The 23,903-nt window shown below is 46.6% G+C and overlaps 1 protein-coding gene across 5 annotated transcripts in view; it reads left to right on the forward strand.

The window, feature by feature from the left end:
• Positions 1-23,903, forward strand: part of ANTXR2 (ANTXR cell adhesion molecule 2) — a 79,533-nt gene that overhangs the window by 16,757 nt on the left and 38,873 nt on the right. For all 5 annotated transcript variants that reach the window (XM_064651311.1, XM_064651310.1, XM_064651312.1 and 2 more), the window contains exons 8-10: positions 7,970-8,030; positions 8,994-9,089; positions 11,805-11,874. In XM_064651311.1, coding sequence (XP_064507381.1) covers positions 7,970-8,030; positions 8,994-9,089; positions 11,805-11,874 — 227 coding nt within the window. The remainder of the gene's footprint in view (positions 1-7,969; positions 8,031-8,993; positions 9,090-11,804; positions 11,875-23,903) is intronic.

Consider the following 23,903-nt stretch of genomic DNA (forward strand, 5'->3'; position numbering starts at 1 on the left):
GGGACTTGTCAGCCGTCCCTGCACGCCTGGCAGCTCCGTTACATAAGGGATGCTGCACAACTCGCTCCAAAGGAAGCAGTCACAGGTCCAAATGAAATCCAGTGTTTCTGTAGTGGTAAGTTTCTTGGAGCCAGATTTTTTTAACTAATGGGAAAAAAATAAATAGGCCGAACAACTTTTTTCCTGTTATGGAAAGTAACAGTTTTTCTTGATCCTTAGTTACATTACTTGGTAAGTAATGGGTTTAGGGTTGTTTTTAGTAATTTGGGGGTAAAGGTTCCAGTGCTGTTAAAATCCGCATCGCATGACCCACAGTTTTGTCATCTCCATTTGCTTTCCTCAGCGACTGCCAATGAGGTACTACTCAGCCTTGGTGTAATTAGAATATTCTCACTAACCTAACACCGTGCCAGGCTTCTCTCGGGTGGTGATTTTATGCAAGACCATATGTCTCTGGGATTTTTGTCTCTTAGATAGGGGACAGGGTAGCAGCCTTCCCCTTCCCCTTGCTCTTTGTCCACGGCGCTGCCGAGCAGCGTCAGGGAGCAGGCCAGGCTTGGCAGCGAAGTGCAGTTAGCACAGATGTTTGGCAACAGAGGGAGGTAAGGCCTGTTAGATATTAACCGCTGCAGTTCCTGCTCTTTGTTGGAGAGAAGCACCAAAATGGTGTTTCCAAGAAAAGCACGTGTTTCTTTCCACGTTACCCTGAATCGATTGTCTTTGGTCTGGTGTGAGGTGGTCCTGCTGCCTCGGGGCTTTCTGCACAGATCAGCACTGCAGAAGTAAATATAGGGTTTGCTTGAACACAGCAGAGACACGTGGTGTGGAACCAACACTAGAAAGAATGGAAGGCTCCACTTTGGAAACAAGCAATTAATTTCAGGGAGTTCAAGCATTATTGCTATATGGAGGAGCTGGCCTGTCCAGAGCCTAAGGTGGGCTGTGACTCAGAGATCCTGTTCATGATTAAGGTTACTTGAGTGTAATCACTGACATCAAAGGCTCTACTTGTATTCATTTCCTCTAGTATCTTTATCTTTAAAGCCTAACTCTGCCACAGTATTAGGGGCACAAGTCCTAATCAGGTAAAAAAACCAACAGCTCATGAATGAAAGAAACCTGTAACCATGCCAGCCTACGTACACCTTAAATTCTCAGTCACCCTGATTTCACACGTGTACACTTTACATGCCATGAAGGTCACTGAATTCAGCATGAAAAATCCTGCTCTATGGACAGTTAGCATTTCATTCTCTACAACAAAACCAGCAAGGAAGTCCATCACACCAATTAAACACCTTCTGCTTTTCTTTAACTTCCTTTTTACTGCCTCAGCAATAGTGGAAAAAAACGTTTCAAGTTAGAGGGGAAGAAAAGGAAGCAAGCTGCCAGTAGTACTTCCCAGTGACTCATAGAAAAACAAACCCGCATTAAAACATGGGGTGAGCCCATTCCTGATTCAGCCAATCAGAAGGAACAAAGCAGATTAGCTTTAGGAACTAAACTGAGCCCCTGGGTGAGCTTGGCTGGACACAGCTCACTCAGCACCAGCACAATGCTGCCTTCATCACCCATCCCTCTGAGGAGCTCCATGTGGAGCTGGCATGAGCCTCAAAAAGGCATTAACTCACCAGGGACAGGCCTCACTGGACAGCAGTGTTCCACAGGCTGGACAGCTTCCTGCAGCACTGAGCAGGGTTCCTAAGACTCCACCTGCACACACTACTCTGCCTGTGCACACAGGAGCCCTGTTCCTGCCTGCCACTTAAGTGGCCGCCCCTATGCCCAGTGGCATTCCTGACCAGCCAAAAGTGCAGCCAATTCCTCATCAGAAAAGAGCCCACAGCACTGGAGTGTCACAGCTGGCAGTCAGGGAGGCTTTGCCTGTGTGCACAGATCCAGCTGAGACATAGAATACTCCAGGTGGATTTAAACACTCTTATGTTATCAGGGCCCTTCACTTCCTGCCCCCTGCTTGCAGTACATTTATCGCACTGCATATCCATGTCTAGCAGTGACAAGTTCTTAGTCATGTTCACCACTCTATCTTGAGATATATATCCTGATAAGAGGTGCAGCTCTTGGTGAGGCCTGTTTTGTGGTCACCTGAAAGAGGAGTTTGGCACAGCACATTCAGAAAGCACATCCTCGTGGCATGTTACACACTCAACACTAGTCCTCCAGTTTTACTCAGGTTCTCAATTTACCACAGTTTCTAGCTATGCTTTCCTTGGGGTTATAGTTTTCCTCACTAACTGTTCTGTTTGTAGCATCCCCAAGGAAAATTAAGGACCCCGCATTTGGAAAGGAGAGAGGAAAGAAAGGGAGGTTGGAATCTCCACAGGAAAGCCACTGCCTGGAGCTGGCTGTGAGGCTGCCATGTAAGGGTCTCTCAGGGCTGTGCTGCCATCTCTGACTTGTGCCCACACACTTTGGCTGGCAGCACGTCCAAGAGCAGCACTCGAGGCACAGGCTCCGTGCACCAAGCAGGAGATACAACTGCTGGAATATCATCTTTGCACAGGCACTCTGGTTGGTTATGTTGTGCTGTCAGCAGGTTTTGCCGGAGCCTTGCCATACACAAGTAGAGCAAATAAGATTATTTTTTAAAGGTGAACATTTTTTCTTCTTGAAAACTTGGTTCTGCAAATAGCAAGTCGGATGCATTTGTTTCATTGCAGGACATACACTTCTGTCAGGGAACCATGCTGCTTCCCCCTGGAAATCACAGCAGTCTGATTTGGGATCAGCTTCCAGAGAGCACTAATGTAAACAGAGGTGTACATGTTTGGATGAAACTGTAGGGAGTAAAAGCCACTGGTGACTGTGGAAGTTCTTAGCTATTCAGAATCATTAGCATGCTAAGCCTGACCAAAGTGTGTCAGAAGCTGTCCCCCTCCAGCAGTTTCTGGTTATCCTGACCTCTGTCCCAGGAACTAAACACCTTACACAGCTGTAGAACATTTTCTAGACTTAAAATCATTATGGTGATTCAGTAAAGAATGCAGCTGTACTGATGACCCACCCCAAAGCCTGAACCCACTGTAGTGTACAGTGCTGGGCAGGAGCAGATGCTGTGCAAGTTACGATTTATGGTGCTGCCTGCTACCAAAAACTTTTGAACTGCATATGGGGCTAAGCAAAACCGAGTGGTGCTGTGAGATAAATTGACACTTGACTTGTTTTGTTAATTGTCACCAGACAGTTGGGCTGCTCACAGCTCCTTACTAGCGCATTGTTCTCTCAATTTCTTGGAACATGACTCCCTTAGAGTGCTGAAAGTTGTTGTTTTAGCCTGCGTGTAACACTGTGGGGCCTGGTACAGCTCTGTTCCACAGTATGTTCCGAGGGTGTGGCAGGCTAAAGACTCAGAAAGTTGCTGCTTCACTGTTAAAGTGCCGAGAACTTGTAAGAGGCAGCAGCAAAGATGAAAAGTGAGTCAGAGCAGAGCCAGGTTAAAGAGGTCCTGGCAGGTCCAGAAGGCACATTGGCCATGTGAAGAAATGTTGGCATAAAGCAGGGGCAAGATCTCTGACAAGGAGAGATTGATAAACAGAGGTGGAGTTTGCAAAGGCCGGGAGCCCTGGGGAGCCTGATGTCAGCCTGTTACTTGGCTGCCTTTCTGCAGTGTGCTGCAGGGACACCTGCCCTTTCTGTGCTACTGGCACGATTTGGGTGGGTGGGGTGTTTCTGCAGCTTAGAGCTGACAAAGCTGGAGCCTGTGGTCGGCTTGGACACTTGTGGGTCAGAAATGGATGGCGTTTCTGTGAAACAGCTCTTCTGGGAGGAAATGCGTTAGTAATGACAAAAATGGGAACCCACTGCATCAGAAGGTGGACTGAGAACTTTGTGTGAGCCTTTGGAAACCTTCTAGTGGGAAGTGCATAGAAATCCACGAGGGTGGAAAGGGATTTTAAGTACTCATCCACAATCTGGTTGGTCAAGAAAAAAATGCACTAGTGAAAAGTGGTGCCAAACAGAAAAGCTGATAAAGCTTCCGATAAGTGAATGGATGTACTTGATAAAAGAACTTCCTACAACTGTTTTGAGAGGATTTACATATGCTTGCCTGTAAGCCACTGAAATAGCCTGAGATGGAGACAAGTGACAGACAGTGGGACTTACAGAGAAAATGCCCCCATTTCACTGGTTTGGAGCCCAGCAGCTCCTGCTTGAATGGCCACAGTGCTCACAGAGGGAGCTGGGCAGCGTGTGCCAGCGAGTTTGCTTCTAAGCCCCCATGGGTATCTGGGCTGCCTCTACTACTGCTGTCAGAAGTGTTCTGAAGTGATTGACTTGCCTTACTGAGAGCTGCTGTAGAGACTGTGCAGTGTCCATTCACTAGGTACCATAAGAAGGGATTTGCTGGGAGGCTGCTCTGCCTCCAGCCAGCCCTGTGAAGCAGTGCCGGGTGGCAGAGTTAGCCTGGAGCATGAGCTGTGTTCCTGGGGTGGCTGCTCTAACAACTGGTCCTGGAAAGCACCCAGCATTTTTCAAATCTCAGATGTTCGGTGGCTGCTGCAATGTAACAAGTTTGGTGGCAGCAATGTAGCAAGTCCTGTACATGGAGGAGCTATGGAGTAATTTCCTCAGGGCTCTGTTGTGGTGGTGTTGAACAAGAGGATGTTTGGGGCCTGGATTTCATGTCTCTTAAGTCCAAGAGGCTGACTGCCTTCAAGAGCAGGACTCCACTGCCTTCTCTTGTTCCAGCAGCCACACAGTTCCTAAGGAGCTCACAGCTGTGGTCTCTTTACTTTGATTAGGCTCTGGTTCCAGCTGAACCAGTCCTGCACTGCACAGTTCTGCCTCAGAAGGAGAACACCCTTGTAGTTTCTCCACAGGTCTCCATTTCTGAAGCTGCAGGACAACAGCTTCAGGACAACTGCTCTATTTTGCACTTGGGGTTTGTGGGGAATTGGTTCTCTCTGTGCCAGCCAGCACTGAGTGGCAAAGGGGGGGAATGGTAGAAAAGCCTTTGTGAGCCTGGGAGCAGAGTCCTATATTTGGTGTGAAGCTCTTGGAATCAAGTGGATGACATAAATTCTCTCAATCTCTCATTGCATGCTGTTAAACTAAGGCAATTCATAGTCTTATTTGAATTTATGTCAGCAGAGTGCTTAACTATCCTACCCAAGGATGGCCTTATATAGTGATTATTTCAACTTTTCTTGTGAGCAGTAGGTTCCTAAATAACAAATTTGTGGTGTCTTGGATTATAATGAGCTGGGAAAGGGGAAGCGTTGTATGGATTTCTGTGGAGTTCATTTTGACCTTGCTGACTTTGCAGCCCAGGTTTCCACAGCAGGATAGTTTAAAGTTAGTTTTAAATTATAAAGGGCAGGGGGATGAAGGCATATTAAATAATGCACATGGGTAAGATACCTTCACATCAGTTGCCCCCAGGAGAAATGAACTGTGTATTGGAGTGCCCTGTGCTGTCTGGGAAGGAATAGCTTGCATGGAAAGGGAAGAAAGATGAAAACAGATACAGAAGAGTGAGCAAGAATAAAGCAAGGCCTCAAGTTTCTGTACCTTCTTTTAGGATGTGCAAATATGTGCTTTTTCTCCACACGTGAAAGCACAAGCAGTGATTACTGCCTTGGAAAATATTTTTGGTTTTCTGTTGTGGCAGCAGAGTCCCTGTGAGCCAAACCATGCACATGGCTGGTGCTTGGTACAGCTTGTGGGTTGGACCCTGCAAAGAGTGTTCTGATTTCTATGTGACTGCTGCAAAATGTAGTTCTGAACAGTGTTTCAGTGTTGTTTAGAGGGGATATTGAAGAGAATCCAGACCATAAAGGGTTAAACAAAGAGCTCTCTATATGCTTCTGATTGGTTCCACCTGATTCCAATTAATCCTTTACAAGGTTTGATTTCTGCTTTTTAAGCTGACTTGATTGTTGAAGGGAGGGGTTTATGGCAACAAGGCAGATTTCTGTACCATTATCCTTCTGTTTCTTTAAAGTGTGGAGTATCAAAAAGCTTTTTGAAGGGTGGAAAAGAACCTGCTAAACTTAGAAACCCAAATTTTAGTAGTTCCACAGTTTTTTTTTCCTCCTAATTTAAGCTTTGTTTGGGGCAAAATGGCAGTTTCAGACCACCCCCTTTGCAAAGAGGCTGAGGGTCTCTGAACAGTACAGCATGCTTAAGCTAAGCAGAGAACAGCAGTAATAAAAATTATGAAAAATTACTGTCAAAGCAGTCAGTTCTAAGAACAGTTTTCAGTATTTTCCTGCTTTAGTCAAGAGTGGCACATCTACATGTGTAAAAACGGATTCCATGCAGGAAATCAGTGTATCCTGAACCCTATAGTGAAAATTCCTGTTGTTCGTGATTTTTGATCATTTCATCTAGGCCACATTTCATCTCATTTGGATTTGTTATGTCTGCCCCTCCCAGTTTATGCTTAAATCCTAAGGGAGTTAAGCATGTCCAAATAGGTTCTTTCCTGATTTGCATTGCATTTTGAAGCAAAGTGTTAGAAAATTCACCCTAGGATGCAGCACATTAGAGAACTACTGCTTTGCAAGGGAGGTCAGATCCTGTCCCACATTGTCTTCCCCTCTCCCTGACCCCCAGTTCATAACATGGACCCTTCATCAGACACTGGGCAAATGGGGCCAGGACAGGGGTTCAGAAGGTTCTCCCTGTCTATATAATGCGGCTCTAAAAAAACCACAATTACTGTATTCAGTGCCAGCTGCTGGATCTGTGCTTCACATAAGGCTTGTCTCTAGTCTCAGCTTCACTTGGGCTGTTCATCTGACTCTTCAGGGAAAAAAATAGAACATGCTGTTACAGCAAAGGAATAAAATGCTGTATTCTTGCTGTATTTTATTTTGCACAAAATATTGCCCAACCACCAAATAAACCACGGGAAACTTCTCTCCACACTGCAATAGGAATCAAAAAGCCAAAGCCCTTTTTTGGAAGCAAGGCGAGATCCTCAGCTCGTACAAACTGCTTGGCTTGCACTGAACTGCAGTTCAACATTCTTTCCTAAGGTTTCTGGTGCTGTGTCTCATCCAAATGTGTGTGCCTGCAAGGTCTCTATTTTCCTTAAATACTACTTAATACAAATGGGTTTTAAATCACTAAAAATATAATTTGTGCACAACAGTCTGTGGGGAAGAGGAACTGTGGGAAGTGTTCAGTGAGGGAGGCTATTCTCTTTCTTGGAGCTTGGCATGCTTTTTGTCAGAGCAGCAACTACATTGTTTCTGCTGGGCCTGGATGTGTAGCAATAGAAATCACCAGCGAAAACTGTAGGCAGAGTAAAAAGAGTTGCACCTATAAGAAGGCAGAAAGAGTTAAGAGTAAGCCAAGAGGGACATTGCCAGGCAGTCAGGGCAGCTCAGGAGAAGATGCAGCTCCAGCAAATAGAGGTAGAGAGGGGACAGTAACAGGACTTTGTGCTGTGCACGTGGTTACAGGACCTGAATTGATTCCGTGGAGTGTTTCTGAACACTTGTGACAGGGCAAGCCAGAGGGAGCCATCCCTGTGTGACGGCGGGCAGCGCCGTCGGGAACCCCGCGCGTCCCTGCGCTGCTTTAGGGAGGGCAGGGGGCCAGCACTCACAATAACGTGCACTTGGCCTCACCCACAGATGGTGGGAACACTGCTTTTGACTGGATTAGCTTTTGGATCAGGCTCCTTCTGACTAATTTTTGGCTTGAACGTTAGGATTGGGGTTCATGGAAAATAAGGTTAGGGATGTGGACATCATTATGTTTTGAAGGCTATCCCAGGCATAACAAACTAATCCAAGCCTTAGGAACAATTAGACTTGACTCTGCAGGCCTGCAGGAGCTGTGCATGCTCCAGGCAATGTCTTACAAAGTCTTAGCAAATCAAACCTGTAGCTGTGTATGTCTGTCTTCTAGGGACAAGCAATTGTTTTAAAGTAATATTGCTCACTGAAATAGCACTCCGAAACCTATTTATGACTAGTTTCCTCCTTTGCAATAGGTTTTGAAACAGTCATGCACTGAGATCTTATATTTGGAGCCATCCAGTGTCTGTGTGGGAGGTAAGTCTTTATAATTTTAAAAGAATATTCAATGATTATAATACTGTGATTTCCCTGTTTTACCCAAAGGAAAACTGCACGTCTCTAGAATAAAACATCTCTAACTTAAAAAGAATCCTTAAGGAGTTCAAGAAAGATATATCCTTCTCTGTTGACTCCTTCTTAGAGGGGGTGTCTGCCATGGCCTGATTCCACAGCTTAGGTGAATCACATGGAAGTTGGAAAGCATTTACCAGTCCCTCTCCTATGATTCCTGCTCTGCACTTGCCCCATATCTTCCCCAAAATCTGTGGAACCTAAGCAGTAAAGCATGTGACTGCATTTTTGGGCAGCAAAATACATTTATGAAGTATAAGAGTTGCAGAAAATTTTAGGGGTTGTCTTCTTTCTGGGCTTCACAATCCACTCATAGTTGGAGACCAGTCAAAGTAAGGTAGTTGCAAAATCTTACTTGGGTATTTCTGTGAAAACATAGATCGTCTGGGTGAAGTCAGTGGCCCTGGTAAACTAACTGTTTGCACTCCTCCTCTGCACAGCTCACAGATATAGTGTGGCCCTTAGGCAATTTCCAGAGGAATAGTACACTAAGGAGAAAGATTTTCTTCATGAGGCACTTCAAATGCGCCTCATCCAGGTTTGGGGAGTGTTCTCATTCTGAGTCTCAGGTTTCTCATTCACTGAGAAATGGTTTGTTACTGTGCAACTGAGCCCCAGATTCTGTTGTTAGGCAGAATTCACTTACAGTTTCATAGGGCTGCCTCAGTGATAAAGATTTGGGAACAAATCTTGATTTTCCCTAGTGTGACCTAAGGAGAATTCAGTACAAGGGTTCCAGTAAAGAGGAGATCTCAGTAAGCTGGAAACATTGCTATGTTGTGCTTCCTTTGTTGTGGACTAAACTGAAATTGTCCTGGTGTAACTTACTGAAGTTGGGTGATTTTGGGTGTTTGCTTTTCTCTCCAGAGGAGTTTCAAGTTGTTCTTAGAGGAAGCGGCTTAACCCTTGGTGGGAGAACTGACAGTGTGACTTGTACCTATCAAGTGAATGGGACTACGATCCGTAAGTATTGATGTTAGAGATCATCTGCCTTTGTAGTTCTTATGCAGGGATTGAGTTTGCTTCTCATGGCCTCAGTTGATTAAAATTCCAAGAGAAATATATTGAAGAAGAGGAGAACAGCAAAGCGCTGAGGATTAGTAATAGGAGGGAAGTTACTTCTCACTTAGCTCAGGGGTTTGATTTTGGTACCAGGTGCCATTAGCTGTGCACCATGAATGGTGTTGGCAGCCCAGCTGGCTGTGGGCATTACGTGGTGGGAACTGTTGGCTCCTGATGATCAGGGAGACAGATGTTTGCTGATGAACAAACCCATGGCCACAGTGTACTGACCGAGGGCCCTTTCTGCAAGACCACCCAGACCACAACATCTCACTGCAATTCCCAAAGGCACTTACCTTGTTGTCCTGGAAGGTCTCTGCCCGTTCTGGTTGGCGTCCCAGGTGTGGAGCCACTATGCTGTGGGGGTTTCAGGGAAGCGTGACACAGAGTCAGCCCTCTTTCTGCAACAGAACAAGGCCAGGTCAGAACAGTAGGTGTATTTTGTCCCTGTGTTTCACCATGGTTCATCAGCTCAGTGTGCCCAGCAGCACTCTCTTCCAGTGGTGGGACTCACTGCAGCCACATCCCAAAGCAATTCTGTTTCAGACAGTGACCGTGGTACCTTTTACAGGCACTTTCCTGTAAGCTTTTATCTGACTTTGGTTTTTATATCCAGAAACTCAAGGGGATGGCTAGGATAAGTACATCCAACTTCTAGCTCTAAGCAGCATCCCTTAGAAGCCAGCCAGATTGGAAAGTAACCAAAACTGAACTTGTAGAAAAAGTCCAACTGATTTTTTCCTTGCCTACAGTCTGATTTCTCTATTAGCCTGTCTTAAATTCCTGCCCAATTGAACTTGTGTTTCCAGTGCATTTTTGTCTTTACCCTGGATATCATATATACTGGAATGGGCTGCCAATCCCTCCTGCCTGTTAAATATCCACAATAATTTGGCAGAATAACAGGATAGCCCCGTAGTTCTGGGTGCAGGCAGCCTGTGCAAGTCAGTTCTGCTTGTATAAATTTCCCTTCAGTTTCCATTACAATTGTCACCTCTGTTTCCCATTGCCCACAAACACGCACTAGCATCTGATGTGCGAATTGCCAACTACAGCTCTGGGCTGCTTGTTTTTTCTTGGCTTCAGGAAGGGGTGTGCTGAAGCACACGAGGGGAGGGGAATGGCACAGTGATGTATTGATTATAAAAACACAATCTGCTCTATGGGGTCTTGCCAGGGCCTTCTCCATCTCCCCCCAGTTCACTTCTTTAGCAATGGACAACAGCAAACGTTTGCACAGGAAGGAGACAAAGGAATTTCATGTGGTCCTTTCCCCATCCACAAGCTTATTCTCTACAGCTCTGCACTGGCTCCAAGTGCTTCTGTCTCAGAGGAAGCCTAAAGGGGTCAGTGAAGCCAGGGTGGACAGGAAGGTAGGCAGGGCATTTGGAGCAGTAGCAGGAGGAAGGAGACAGTCCCAAGAGAAGGCCATCATTCTCGTGTCACTGCATTCTCCTCTCCAGGAGACTGGCAGTCCCTCAGCAGAGCCCTCAGTATCTGAGGGCACAGCAGAGGGTATCAGGTGAGGATGTGCTCAGGCTGGAGTTCCCCTCCCTGAGCGCCTGGGCTCGCTTCGGGACCAGCCTCTGAGCACACCCGCACTGTGTCAGTGCCTCTGCTTTGAGAAGATGCATTTGGCATGTTTCTTGTTCTGCATTTATAAAGAACCATTACCAAATGCTAGAAAGGAAACCTGCCAAATGGAGCTGTGGGATAGAAAAATAATCTATGAAACATACCATTAAGACAAAAACATATGGCAATGTGCTAATCCCTCTTCCCCACCTCACAACTAGCCCCAAATCTAGGCCAAGCAGTCAGTGCAGATTATAGCACATAAGAAAAACTCATTTATGCCAACAGCTCCTCCTTCAGCTGCCCCTGAACTACTTGTCTGTCTGCCTGTTCCCAAAATGCAGGACAGTCATCTCCACATAGATCTGGCAGATCATTTATCTGCTCTCACCCTGCAGTCAGGACATAATCCCTGTAAGAAATTACCAGTCCTGCTGCGGGAAAGTTTGGGAGGATGGCTCTGCACACAGGAGGAGAATTTTCCCCAGTTTACCAAACACATGAGGTAAAAGAGCTCCCTCCTCTTCTCCTCACATGTGCAGAATAAAAGTACTGTGCTGGACACATGTGCTCTACAAGTAGGTGCTTTATAAGTGTAAGAGATTTGCATATGACAGATTCAAAAGCATAAGAAACACCAAAAAAACAGACATTCCAATCACAATTAACAAAACAGTCCTGGAATGCAGTACACACAGATGGAGCCAATTAGAAACAAACCTTCATCTTCCAGCTACCAGGAACCCCCTGATAATGTTCTCATTCTCCACGAAAATGGTGTTGGTTCTAGGAAATGATCTCTCTGGAAGAGCATGAGCTGACTTGAGTTAAATAAAATACACCCTGTAACATGGGCTCACCTGGCATTTAAAGCCAGTCTGGGGCTGTCTGTTCCTTATCTTGGGCTGCCTTGCTGCCCGCTCCAGACACGACCTGACCAGTAAGGAGATTAGGAAAGGAGGGACCTCACAGCACATTCACACAGCAGCTCCTCATCTCAGCAGCACAGCATAGTAAGCTCATGTGATTTGTTTTTTTCAGATGAAAAACCTAAAACAGTGGAGTCTGATTTTTTGCTCTGCCCTGCACCGATCCTGTACAAAAGTGGCCAGTAAGTACTGACCCAATGTCATACCATGTTGTGCCAGAGTTGGTGCCGCTATCGCTGATGCTCATCGTCAGGGGTTTGGCTAGAGGCAATCTTCATTGCTTTCACAGGGGGTTGTTATTGTTGCCTTTTCCCCCATTCTTATGTTATTTCTGTGGTGTATATGCCAGCTTTGAAATGGGCTTTAAATAGTTATCTGTGACCAAACCGATTTGGACAGTGCCTTAAAAATGAATATTCAGCCAGTTTATGAAACTGAAAAGGTCTGGCTTGTCATACGTTTTATGCAGATTAGCTGTTTTAACAGGGCATATTATGCTCTCTTCTGGATCCTCTTCAGGCTCACTGTTAAAGATGACATTACCACTGACACTTACAAGCTATTATTAAAATTATGTGTCAGGACGGGTACCCTTGCTCCACACATGCTGATCCAACGAGGCTCTGAGTTAACAGCCTTAGCACTGGGGCTAAACCGCGGCGCTGGCCTTATTCTCAGTGTCACTGGCCAGGGCTGCACATTACTTCTGGCCCCTGGAGAACTAATGCTTCCCTCCTCCTCTCCAACTCAGACGTGCCCCAGGCCCTTCTGATCACTTTGACTTCATTGCGCAGATTCCTGAGACCCTGAGCTAACCCGAAGTAGGAAAACTGCCCCGTGGGAGGGCCAAGGCTTTGGCTGATGGCTTTCTCCCCATTTGGCAAGAAGTTGCTCTCACAGAGTTATTTGGGATGGGTTAATCCTAATCCAGTAGGAAGCACAGCAGTTCTGCATTGGCATTTTTGTGTGGTAATTCTAACAGTTGAAGAACAAAGCAGATTGTACAGATGACTTCTCTGTAGGTACATTGCTGACTTCAGCAGCAATCCACTGCCTCAGTTGTGCTGTAAGATGGATAGCAAAGCTCCAAACACACATCTGGTTTGTGCATTAAATGGCAGGCTGGGGGAGGGAAGTTGGAAAGCTGTAGAGGAATACAGTTCAGTGCTTGACCCCGATGGGGTGGCTCAGTGCAGTGCCTCCAGAGCTAGGTCATGGCCGGTGGGAGAACCAGCACGGAGCAGAGCTGCACGGAGAGCAGAGGGAGGGACTGACAAGGCATTTAATGCTGCTGTGTTTCCTGATGTGCACATGGCCTTTCCCATAGCTGTGGGACACGCTCATCCTGTCCTGTGTGCAGCAGGGTGTCAGGGCCCAGCCTGTACCTCCCACGGCGCAGCAGCAGTGCCCAGCTGAGCTGGGCTGTGGGGGTGGGCCAGCTGTGCAGCACAACAGCTGGACAGCTGCTGGCTTGGCTAAAACTAGTCAGCACCATTGCAGTTGTAAGGGAACTAATTTTGTCATCAGAACAGTATAAATCGTTGGGTTAGAACTCCTCCTCCCCATGCCAGGTACTTCAGTGAAACATGGAAGAACAGATGAACAGCTGCAAACCAGGTCCAGTATTAAGCTCCCCCAAATCTGATGCTGTAAATGCTTTTCTACACACTGTTAGTCCCAGAGTATGTAAACAGCCAGTCCTGCCAAATGCATGTGAAATGCATGCAATGTTGGCATAAACTAAAGCATTGGAAGTTAGTTGCATGTGCTGCATTTTTCCTTATGCTGTGAAGTGTTACTGAACCAGACAGCTGCCACCCTGGAACTGCAACGTGGATAGAGCACCTCAGCACAATACACTTGGAGTTGTACAGGTTCACAGGAAAGTCTATTTTCTCAAGTTACCACGTGAAATATTGTTTCCTAACCTGCTATTGAAGCTCTGGAGCTTTGGCCCAGAGCTGAGCAGTTTGCTGTGCAGAAGACTGACAGCTATGAAAGATATGTACATACTTGAACTGTTGACTTCCCATTGGCACAGCTCAGACTAGTGCTGGATATCTCCCAGTAATTCCTCATGTAGTGCAGCTAATATTAGTCACTATTGTAGCAACAACCGCTCTGCTCTTTTCTAGTGTTCTTCTCGGTGGAATTAAGAGAACACAAGCAGCCCAAGGTAGCTTTGTGGCTTTTAAACCTGCAGCTTGGTTTCTGGGGAAACTATCAAGACTCATTTAACAGGGGTCACTGTATTTTTTTCTGATGGGAGACACTTCTTTTTGCCTGATGAATTAGCAGTTTTCACATGCAGAGCAGTACAAAGCCACGTGGAATAGATAAAATGCTTAAGTACCCAGAACACTGGGTCCGTGTGCCCCTGCTCTCCTGGACTTTGGCCATGGTGTACTTCTGCTTCATTCCCAGCTGCTGGCTGGATTGCCTCAGGAGTCTCCCAAGGGCCAGCTGTAGATTTAACCAAGCATTCTTTTCAAAATCTGCTTTTGCACAGTCCTCTGTAGCAGATGAATGTGGTATCCCTAGGTTGGGTGACAACATGGCTGTGCTGCTTGTGCCATTTAAAATTCCTTCTTGTACTGCCACTTCTGAAGTACAAAATGCCATAGTGTGCTTACAAACCCAGCTCATTTACAAGCCTCCCAGTTAGCTAACAGCTGACAATTATTTATCATTTCCACACAAGCAACCCGTGAATTATAAAACATGTCACAAAGTATTGAAATAAAGCAGAAAGGGAAAGTACATGTAGACTTTTGGGAAGGTGAGGAGGCCACTGCAGGTTGAGTTGCTTTGAGCCATCTCTTACACACTGTGATAGCAGGTACAACAACACAGTCAAGCTGGTTAGTGAAAAGGACTCAGATTTTACTGCGCTGCCCATTTACAAGTCACATATTTTTCAGGTCTGGCAGAATATTTGGGAAAATCGGTTCCCCTTTGTAGCTCAGACTTGGATTTGCTGTCCTGCCACAGCTCAAGGGAATCAAACCAAACCAGAGGTGGCTTTGACCTCTGTGTTATTGTACCTGTTTCTGTAGTCATTGTGCCTTGGTAGGCAAACAGGGCCCTTGTTTCTTTGAACACCAGTACAGGATCAACCAGGACATTTTAAAAGTGTACATTCCTTGCTATCTTCACTTTTGTTCTCTCCATTTTGCTGTAAGCCCTGTGAGTTTGCATTCAGAATGATCTGTCTGCAGGCTTGGCTTCACCAACACAGTTGGCTTCTGCTCCAGTAAGCCAGTGTGAAACCCCCTCTGCCTTCCATGGACAGGCCAAGCAGTGACACCTGCATTTCTCTTACTACCTGAATGCTTCAAAATTCACTTGGATTAGATGAGTGGATGGCAGTAATTACTAGCTAAAGTAGCACATCACCACACTGTTTTACTGAAATGCTTGTAGTGAATAGTTATGTGACTACTACTCAACTACCTCAGTCTGTTTAAACTCTCATTTCTCACTGGAATATTACCGTAACCCTTTGGATTTCCTGATGCCCACTGCAAACATCCAATCTAATCTTGTGCAGACTGTCCTCTAAGCCAGGCAGGAAAGGATGGATCTAGGCTAGGCAGTGGATTATTCAAACTGAACCAACAGGCTGAGGAATTGTCATTGTTCTTAAAATAGTTCAGTGAACTACAGTAGTCTATTTTTTCATGCAGCTGCAGTGCTGCTGGCCAGCTTCCATCTTTGTGCATCCTGCACTTAAACTCAGGGCTTGCTAGGACAGAAGTGGGCAGTGTCCTTCTCCATAGGGTTGGAAGCTTAAGGAATAAGAAAGTCAAAAAGGACAAATCCCAGCCTAAACCTGAGTGAAACCTCTCTCACAGGTACCTTGACTTTCTGATCAGCTTGCATGCTAAGGTGGTACAGTGAACACTGCTGCTAATGACCTTATTCACCCTCTATTCAAATCCTCTTGGCTTCTGCTTCCATCTATCCCTTCCTACATCCTGTCCAACACAAACAGCTGGTGGCACTTAAAGAGCAAAGATTTAATAGGAATTATTTTCTGGGTGGTAGGAAGGAAAATGACTACTCTTGTATTGCCAAGTTCTTGGTTGCCTGCAGTTTCCAAGGAGCTGATGAAGTCTGGGGCAGCTGACTTGACACAAAGCACACAGCACTGCAGGAGATAGTCTGTTACCAATCACCACACTGATTTTTTTTCCCCATGTATTGCCAGCAGTAAGAGCTCTCACCAACAGCCTAAGTTCACAAGTTTAGTGGTACCTTTCAATGTGCTTCCTTGCCAGACATTCCAAGAAGGAATTACTGAGGGAAAGTCTAACCTTACTGAGCGAGGCTTCCCAGAGTCCACAAGTAATTGGAGAATCAATAGCTCAGACTCTCATGGCTGTAAGAACAAGCAAGAGCTTTTGTTCTAGAAAGAAAACATACTGGAAAATGATCTCTAGGACTAAGTGTGCAGCTTTATGTTCCTGAGCTGCAAATGCTACCTTGAGACATGCTATTATATGGCCATTAACCAGAGTCCTCACAGGAGAAGCCCGTGTCACTCAAGTCTTCGTTCCTCCCATTTCCAACAGCTGTTCTGTTGCCTGTGCACTTCTTTGTGAATGGGGTGGCAGCTCAGGGGGAACTCCAGCACCCACAGCACTGGGTGGTGTCTGCACTCACATTGCTCAGGGCTTTAGATTTTAATTGGGTTTTTTTTTGGGCTTGTCACCGATTTCTTTTTGATCCTGTCTTGACAAGTGAGATATTGGCCCTTAGCCCCTGGGAATAAAAAGATGAGAGAAGACAGCAGAACCCATCTCCATCATCCTAACACCTTCAGCCTTTAAAGAACCTATGTCAGGAACCAGTGTAGCCACCTATTGCAGTCTTGTGGTTTCCTTTCTACAAGTTCCTTAGCTTCTCTACATATGAAAATATTTTGTGCAGGTTCTTTTTGACTGTTAGAAAAGCATTTGTTTTCTCCCCAGCAGGACATGAGCCCTGTAATGGTCACTAACACTCTCTGGCTGTTTATGTTTGTTTGCATTACATGCCCTCCGTCTATTTTTGTTTGAGTTAGTGCAAAACTAGGGCCCATTTATTTTCCTTGTTATACCATTTTCATAGTCTCTGATAGCCTGACTGCAGGCAAGAGTTCCCTCATTGTTTGGCCCAACTTTTGGTATCATGATCTTAGTCTCTGAAGTACAAGTTTAGCTGCTCTGCTGTTGTGCTCGCAGGGCTGAGCCAATGGGAGTCAGTCACAAGCTCTGAGGGCATCTCAGGAGGGACTAGGTGGAAGCAAAGGTCCTGACTGCTGGGGGAGCCTGGGACTCTGGGCAACTGGAGGAGACTTGTGAACCCAGTGCTTTGCTTCCAACGGGTTCCTGACAAACTCAAGGAAAATCTCAGTTTAAATGGTACTGGGGGAGTCTGCTTATAATGCGTTCATGGCAGCTCACAGGGTGCACCAAGAAGTTCCTGCTCACTGCTTTAGGGGCCTTGGACATCCTTCACAGCAGCTGTGTAGGCAAAAACCAAAGCTAGCTGAAAGCCCAGGAATCCATGTCAGTGGCACTGCTGCCCTCAGTTCCCACCTCCCTGGGAAAATCCTTCAGCACAAAGAGCAAACACATGCCTCACAGTCAGCTCTAGGTGCTCTACAATTTCTGCATTTCTGAGAGGAAGCTATTTCCATAACAGTGGAAGCAGGGGTACTTTGAATCTTGCTTTCCAGTTTCCAAGTGTGATTTTTACTCATCCCAGCACCAGATTTAAGAGATAGATCATGGACACATGGCAGCAAACAGTGAAGATGAATGGATTGTGGCTCCATCCTGCACAGTACCTCATTGGATTTCTAGGCAGCTGTTCCCTTTGGAGATCAGCTGAAAGGTGCTCTACAGAATGGTTGTCATGGCAGGCTCTTAACCAATGATCCTGACTGTCCCCCCTGCCCAAAGATAGATCCTATTCTGCCTTTACTGCATCCACTGCTGCTTGTGACATCAACCTGGGAGCCAGGAACTAAAAAGTTGCTTTTGAATCTCATCTCCTGGGGAACCAGAGCCTGTTCCCTTGGACAGCAGCAGTCCCTGCATTGTGCCAGCAGGATGCCAGGCAAGTGCTTGCATCATCAGGGACATACCCACTGCATGCAGGAGCCAGGAAGCCAGCATTTACAAGTTTCACTTAACTATACCATCAAGAAATGAATTTTTCTACTGCTATTTCCCTTTACTTTCCCAACACCTACAGGCCCATAAACAAGCCCCTGCTTTCTCCCCTGTGCCAGTGTTCCAGCAGCACGGAGAGGCACCCAGCTAGGGCTTTAGCTGGGCACTGTAGTGTTCACAAGGACACCAGGAACACATCCCATACATTCGTTTCTTACTGCTGCACCTTTCTGGGATCTTTACTTTTCCCTGTGGTTGATAAAGGCACTGAGGAAGGAGAAGCCATGCTTTGTAAGGTGACTGATACTGAATATGTTTGCCTAATTAACTTCAGGCTAATAATTCTAAGCCATTAAGTAGCTAGTTAGTACATGTTTCGAATAAACACATCTGGTCCTGCCCTGAGTGGAGGCTGTGCCTGCGTGTGGGTGACAGATGTGATGTTTCCCCGGTGCTGCCTCTTAAATAATTAACAGCGCGGTGGTGACGCAGCCGGAGCCAGCGGCCTCGTGGCAGCTGCACGCTCCCCAGGCAGGGCTGAGGACATGTGCCTGCCCTCCTCATCTGCCTCAAACCCATGGGCAGTCTGAGAAGAACCCCCGTAACCAACTTCACACCCTTGGCTTCTGCTCTGTGAGGCAGCAGGGGAAGGAGCAATCTCAGGCCACCCAGGGGGCAGAGCGTGGAATTCCCAAGCCCTGCAGATTAATCTCTTGCTGAACAAAGGACATTGGGAATGATCCCTCCCTGCTGTGTCACTGCCTGGAGCTGCTGGGCTTGGAACAACCTTCTTGTGAGGGAAATATCCTCCTGGGGTAGCATACTCCTTTCTGTGGGCAGTAACTTCCTAGGCTGGCACAGCTGGTGGCTCTCATCAATCTCAGAAGTGAGAACAGCTAGGATCAGTTCCATACAGGAGAAACCCTTCCTTCCAACTAGGCCATCATTTGGTTTTTCAGGTTTTGGCTTGTTGTGGTGGGGTTGTTTAAAGTTGGTTCTTTTTCCAGACAGAGAGAGGAATTATGTCAATAAATTAAATAAGGACAGGAGGATATTTTGCAAGAGGCTAATTTGCAGAAAAAAATTACTTCTTAAAAGTGAGACTTGAGTTCTTTATTACTAAAGGACAAGTTAAGATTTATTCCTACTTCTGAAGTCACATGAACCCCAATTACTCTGTGCCTGTACCATCGTGTCCAACATGAGCTGTCATTACAGCTAGAGCTGTGGGCCCAGCCCTTGACCTCTTTTGTCAGGCACCAACAATAGCACAGCTGCCCCTGCATAGCTAGGATCTCAGACCTGCCATTTGGCACGAGGAACAGAGCAAATTGGATAAATATACATAAACACATTGGGAAGGGAGGGAAAACAGAGCAGAATGAACCAGAGCAGCAACCCACAACTTGTTTGATAGGGATGATTTAAGTAGGCATATGGTATAGTTAAATGTGCTTTCAAAAACATTGGCCTGATTCTTGAAGCAAATACAAAATAAATATCTGAGTAGCATGAGAGCCGATCCAGCACCATTATTGCTCTCAGAGGAGGCACTGGAGTGCTCAGGCTGACACACTGACATTTCCACACACAGCATCAGTACCTCATGTCATCGTGGTGCACTTGTACTTCCCTCTAACTCTGCAAGCCCTCAAACCAAACAGGCAACGAGCTCTTAATGACACCTGACCAGCACCCATTTTCATGTCTTATTGTCTCAGCCTTGGCAGAACAGCCCAGCCCAGCCGAACCACACCTCTCACACCTGGGCTCATCCAGCAGTCCCACTGCCTACACAGGTCTGACCCAGGAGCTCTCTGCGGCGCTCCCCCAACACCCGGTTACTTGGTACCTCAGCAACACTGAGCCACTCGAGCTCAGCAGCTCGTGTCACTGTTCAAGTGTGGTTCTAAGGACCACACTATATCTCATCCTTAGTCTAAAACCTATATGGTAACTACATATCACTTGGAAAAATCATGTGCAGAGACAAGGGGAGCAATTAAAATGAGGATTGGATTGGGTTTCCCTAAGAGGCAGCATGTTGACTGAGGTACTTGCCACTCCATGTAGCACTGGTCACTACTATGAAAAAGCAAAACCACAACAGAACCCAACTGTACCTTGAGAAGGAGAGCAAGCAGGCTCCTGTTGCTGCAGGAGGAGGTTCTAGTCCCCAGGATGAGCTCTGGGCTTCCTCAGCCCTCTTCCAGCTTCACTGTAACCCAGCAGTCAGGCAGCTCTCTGACACAAACTGCAGCCATTCCCAGCACCAGCAAAAAAGGCAGCAAGCTGCACTTCCCCCTTGTGACTTCCGGCTGCTCCCCAATTGGTGGGATGCCAGCTCCAGGCCAGGTTGTTTTAACCTGTTTACCTGTTCTTTTCCCCACTGCAGAGCCTCTGTGCTCAGGTGAATGCAATACATCCCCATCACAGAAGTGCCCATGGCTAAAGCACACCCATTGATGGGATACTGGCATTATCCTTCATTGCAAACAGCTGTGCTTCCCCTGCAGCACTGGGCAGGGAGCTGCCGTGGATCACAACTGCTTCCACCTGCACTAATTCCTTCCTTTGCAGACTCACTGCGATTGGGCGTTTCAGCACTGTCTGTTTTATCCCTACACAAGCATTTTGTTCCAACAAAAATAAAAAAGAGTATGGTTCCCAATCCCTGGTACTCACATGGGACAACCTCTCCCCTCCAAAATAGCCAGAGAGATAAACACAGGTGGGGGGAAATCAAAAATAGAGCTGGATTAGGCTTAATATCTGTTATAAATGTTAACTTCTGAAAATATTTTAGAAATACACTTAGTTTGACACAATTAGGTTATAATGGGAACTATTCACAGATGGAAACATCCTCAATGAATTGTATAGGCTAACTGCCCCCTCAGCCATATGGCTGTGGTGTTAGGATCAGTAGTAATTTCTGGCACAGTCCTTCACATCCCTCCTAGGGCACACAGTGTTCCCAGAGCGTTAGCGAAGAGCGCGTGAGCAGAACTAAGTGCTGCACATTATGCGGTGGCCATAGGATCCCGAGCTGAATTAATAGTCTAATTTAACATAATAATGACATTTCATACCCTCTTATGGCAGGTTCCTGTCATTCCATGAGATCAGAGCTAATTCCTCGCTGGCTTCCAGTTCTCTCACATTCCCTAGCATTTCCCAGCAGTGAAATTTTGGCTCTCTCTGCACGTGTCCATTCCCATGGAAAGCTAAGCCCAGACGGCCAGTGTATTGCACATGTGGCTGGGAAAGAGAAAGGGTTCTGGAGTAACAGGATGGCATCCTAAAGAACCATAATCTGAATTTTTATAAGTGCTAAGCTACACCAGGACAGACTAGGGGAAGAGTTTATACTAATTCTTTACCAGAATCCCCAAATGCCATAATGATTTCCATGATTAGCAGGTTTTGCTGTCCTCAGGGAACACTCAGTTCTCCTTTTTATGTCTGTGTGGCTGGTGGGAGGAAAACACCTCTGACCATTTATCCCAACTGCAGGTCATGTCCTGTCTCCAGCACAGTTCCCATTGACTGGAGTAAACTGGTCCCAGTGCTCCCCAGGCACAGCCGGCCCGTGGCACAGCGGGACTGCACTGAACGTGGTAGGCAGGGCTGCAGCCCTGCTCCAGGGGAACTTTCCCTGCCTCATGCAGCTGGCCTTAGGCTCTCTGCTTGGGCTGGAGAGAAGGGAGGGCAGAATATTAGTTGTGCCCGAGCAAGCAGTGCCAAGGGTTTCAAAGTGACACTGGTCAAATGGAGCCCACACAGTTAAGCTGTCCAGTAATCCAGAGGCAGGGCTTGGAAGGGAGAGCGTCCATTAAATACATAGACCTTTTTTTTCCTCCCTATTATGTACAGCATTTTTGCTATTTTAATGCAGGCACTTGATTCTGAAATACCTTTGTCACCATAATTTTAGTAACTTTTTGAGCAGTTGCCAGTTTAATTTTCAGTGCGTGAAAATTGGAGGTAAATTATGTATTACTTCCAGCAAATGTCTTTCACAATTGTATTTAATTTTTTCATTTTTTTAATGGGTCATAAAATGGCAGTCTTTTAGTGGCTCCCCATAAAGTAAGGAGCAAATGAATGCTTTGCAAATAGGTTACTGTGGATGGAAATATCAGCTGTATTTCACAGGGAATGGGAGGCTTTAGCCCAGAGCTGCAGGGACATATGGCAGTGGGCCACGTCCCTCTGCTGTCACAATAAACCAGCAGTGGGCATGAAGGAAAGAACTGCAACTGTTGGTTAGCCTTGAGTTACATATTTTGGTAAATTGTCTGTTAGGACGGGTGATGGGCCAGGACTGATGCAGCTTAAAGTTGCAAGAGTCTTGTGGTTACCTTTGGTCAGAAACCAGAACATTTTTAAAAAGTGCTTTTCAGACTAAGTTTTCCAGGATTGATTCCCATCCAAGAAGTAACACTGCACAGACAAAGGGTAGGAAAATCCCTTCCACATGGAGCAAGGGCTGTGAACTGTAAATGAAAGCCAGTTTTTCCTAGTACAGTGAAATGGGTTTGAAGTATAGACCACTGGAAAAGTGCATAGTGGGGCTGAGGTAGAGGCAGAGAAATAGGGTTTGTGCTGCACAGCACGGTAATTACTCGTGCTCATTTGCCAGCTCTTTGAATCCACTTCACTCAAGTGCTGTGTCTGAAGGGAGCAGAAGATGGGAAGGAGCATCCTGGCTCCAAGCCCTGAATAGCTGCTGGCTTTGGGCACTGTTGGGGTTTTGAGGAGGTGTGAGAAAGGCTGTGCTGCCTTTCCCTGGAGCCTGGCTTCTGCAGCCTCGTTTGTCTGCCTACATGGAGGGGAGCTGCTTGACTCCACATGTCCTTGGTGCCAGGCAGCAGTGGGAGGGCTCCTGGGGTGCCACAGAACACTGCCCAAATCTTGGGGGTTTATCTGGGAAGCCCTGAGGGAAGCTGTGGGAGCTTTCCAGAGCTTTCCAGAGCTTTCCAGGGCTTTCCAGAGCTCAGCCCTCGGCTGGGTTCTGTGCTGGTACAAAACTAGTACAGCCCAACCCTTCCTTGGAGAACCAGGGCTGTTCCCAAGGGCTGCCTGGCTGCAGGGACAGGAATGTTCCCTGGTGACCTGGCTGCTCTGAGCTCTGCTGAAGGGATGCAGCCCTCAGGCAACACTGACGGTCACCAGTGGGAACTGAAGGGCCCAGGAAATGGCGTGGCTGCTGCATATTGTTTTCTTCTCAAAATATCTGCAGTTTCTGCAGAGTGCTGAGCTAAAAGCCTCACACATGTGGACAGTTGCTGGTAAACACTAGACATGTTTGTGTCTGCGTCTGTCTCTGGGCTGTGTGTGAATGAGCAGCAGAAACAGGACACTTCCTGCTGGGATTCTGGTTTAAAGGGCAGTGTTTGTATGAATGGCAAGTACACTCAGCCCAGCAAACAGGTGGCTGCTGAAGAAATGAAAGAACACGTTCGGTATCCCCTACAGCCATGACAGTCTCAGGGAAGGAGTGCTTTTGTGTGTTGACAGGTTCATCCTTTTGAAGATGAGGTAATTATCTGTGTGAGTTCACTCTGTGGCTTCCAGAACTGAGCGGGTATGATCAACTCCAGTGACATCTCCAGTGGCTCATCCCTGCAGCGGTGGATCAGGACAGGAGTGGGTTGGGCAGGGGGCTGTTCTCCCGCAGTGTGCCTGTGCTGGAGCTCATTGCTCAGTGAGCCTGCTCCCTGGGATCTGTCAGCGCGCTGACAGCGGGAGCTGGGGGACAAACAGCTGCAGGCACAGGGTGGCACATGGCACTGGAGCTGGGAAATGCAATCCCAGCTATTATGTATTATAATTATTAACAATTATGTATCCCAGCTCTGTGTTCCAAACAGTAAGGTGCAATCATGGGCTCTAGTCCACTTGGAAATCTTTGCTATTATACCCAATTTTTCATACGTCCCAGCGAGCTCAAGGACTTGTCAAGATCCCCAGGTTACCTGGGAACGACCCTTTTCTTTAGCAGGGGTTACGTGTTTTATCCAGATGTGTTGCAGGTTTTTGTTTTG

Source organism: Pseudopipra pipra, chromosome 4, assembly GCF_036250125.1.
Source record: "Pseudopipra pipra isolate bDixPip1 chromosome 4, bDixPip1.hap1, whole genome shotgun sequence".
Lineage (NCBI taxonomy): Eukaryota > Metazoa > Chordata > Aves > Passeriformes > Pipridae > Pseudopipra > Pseudopipra pipra.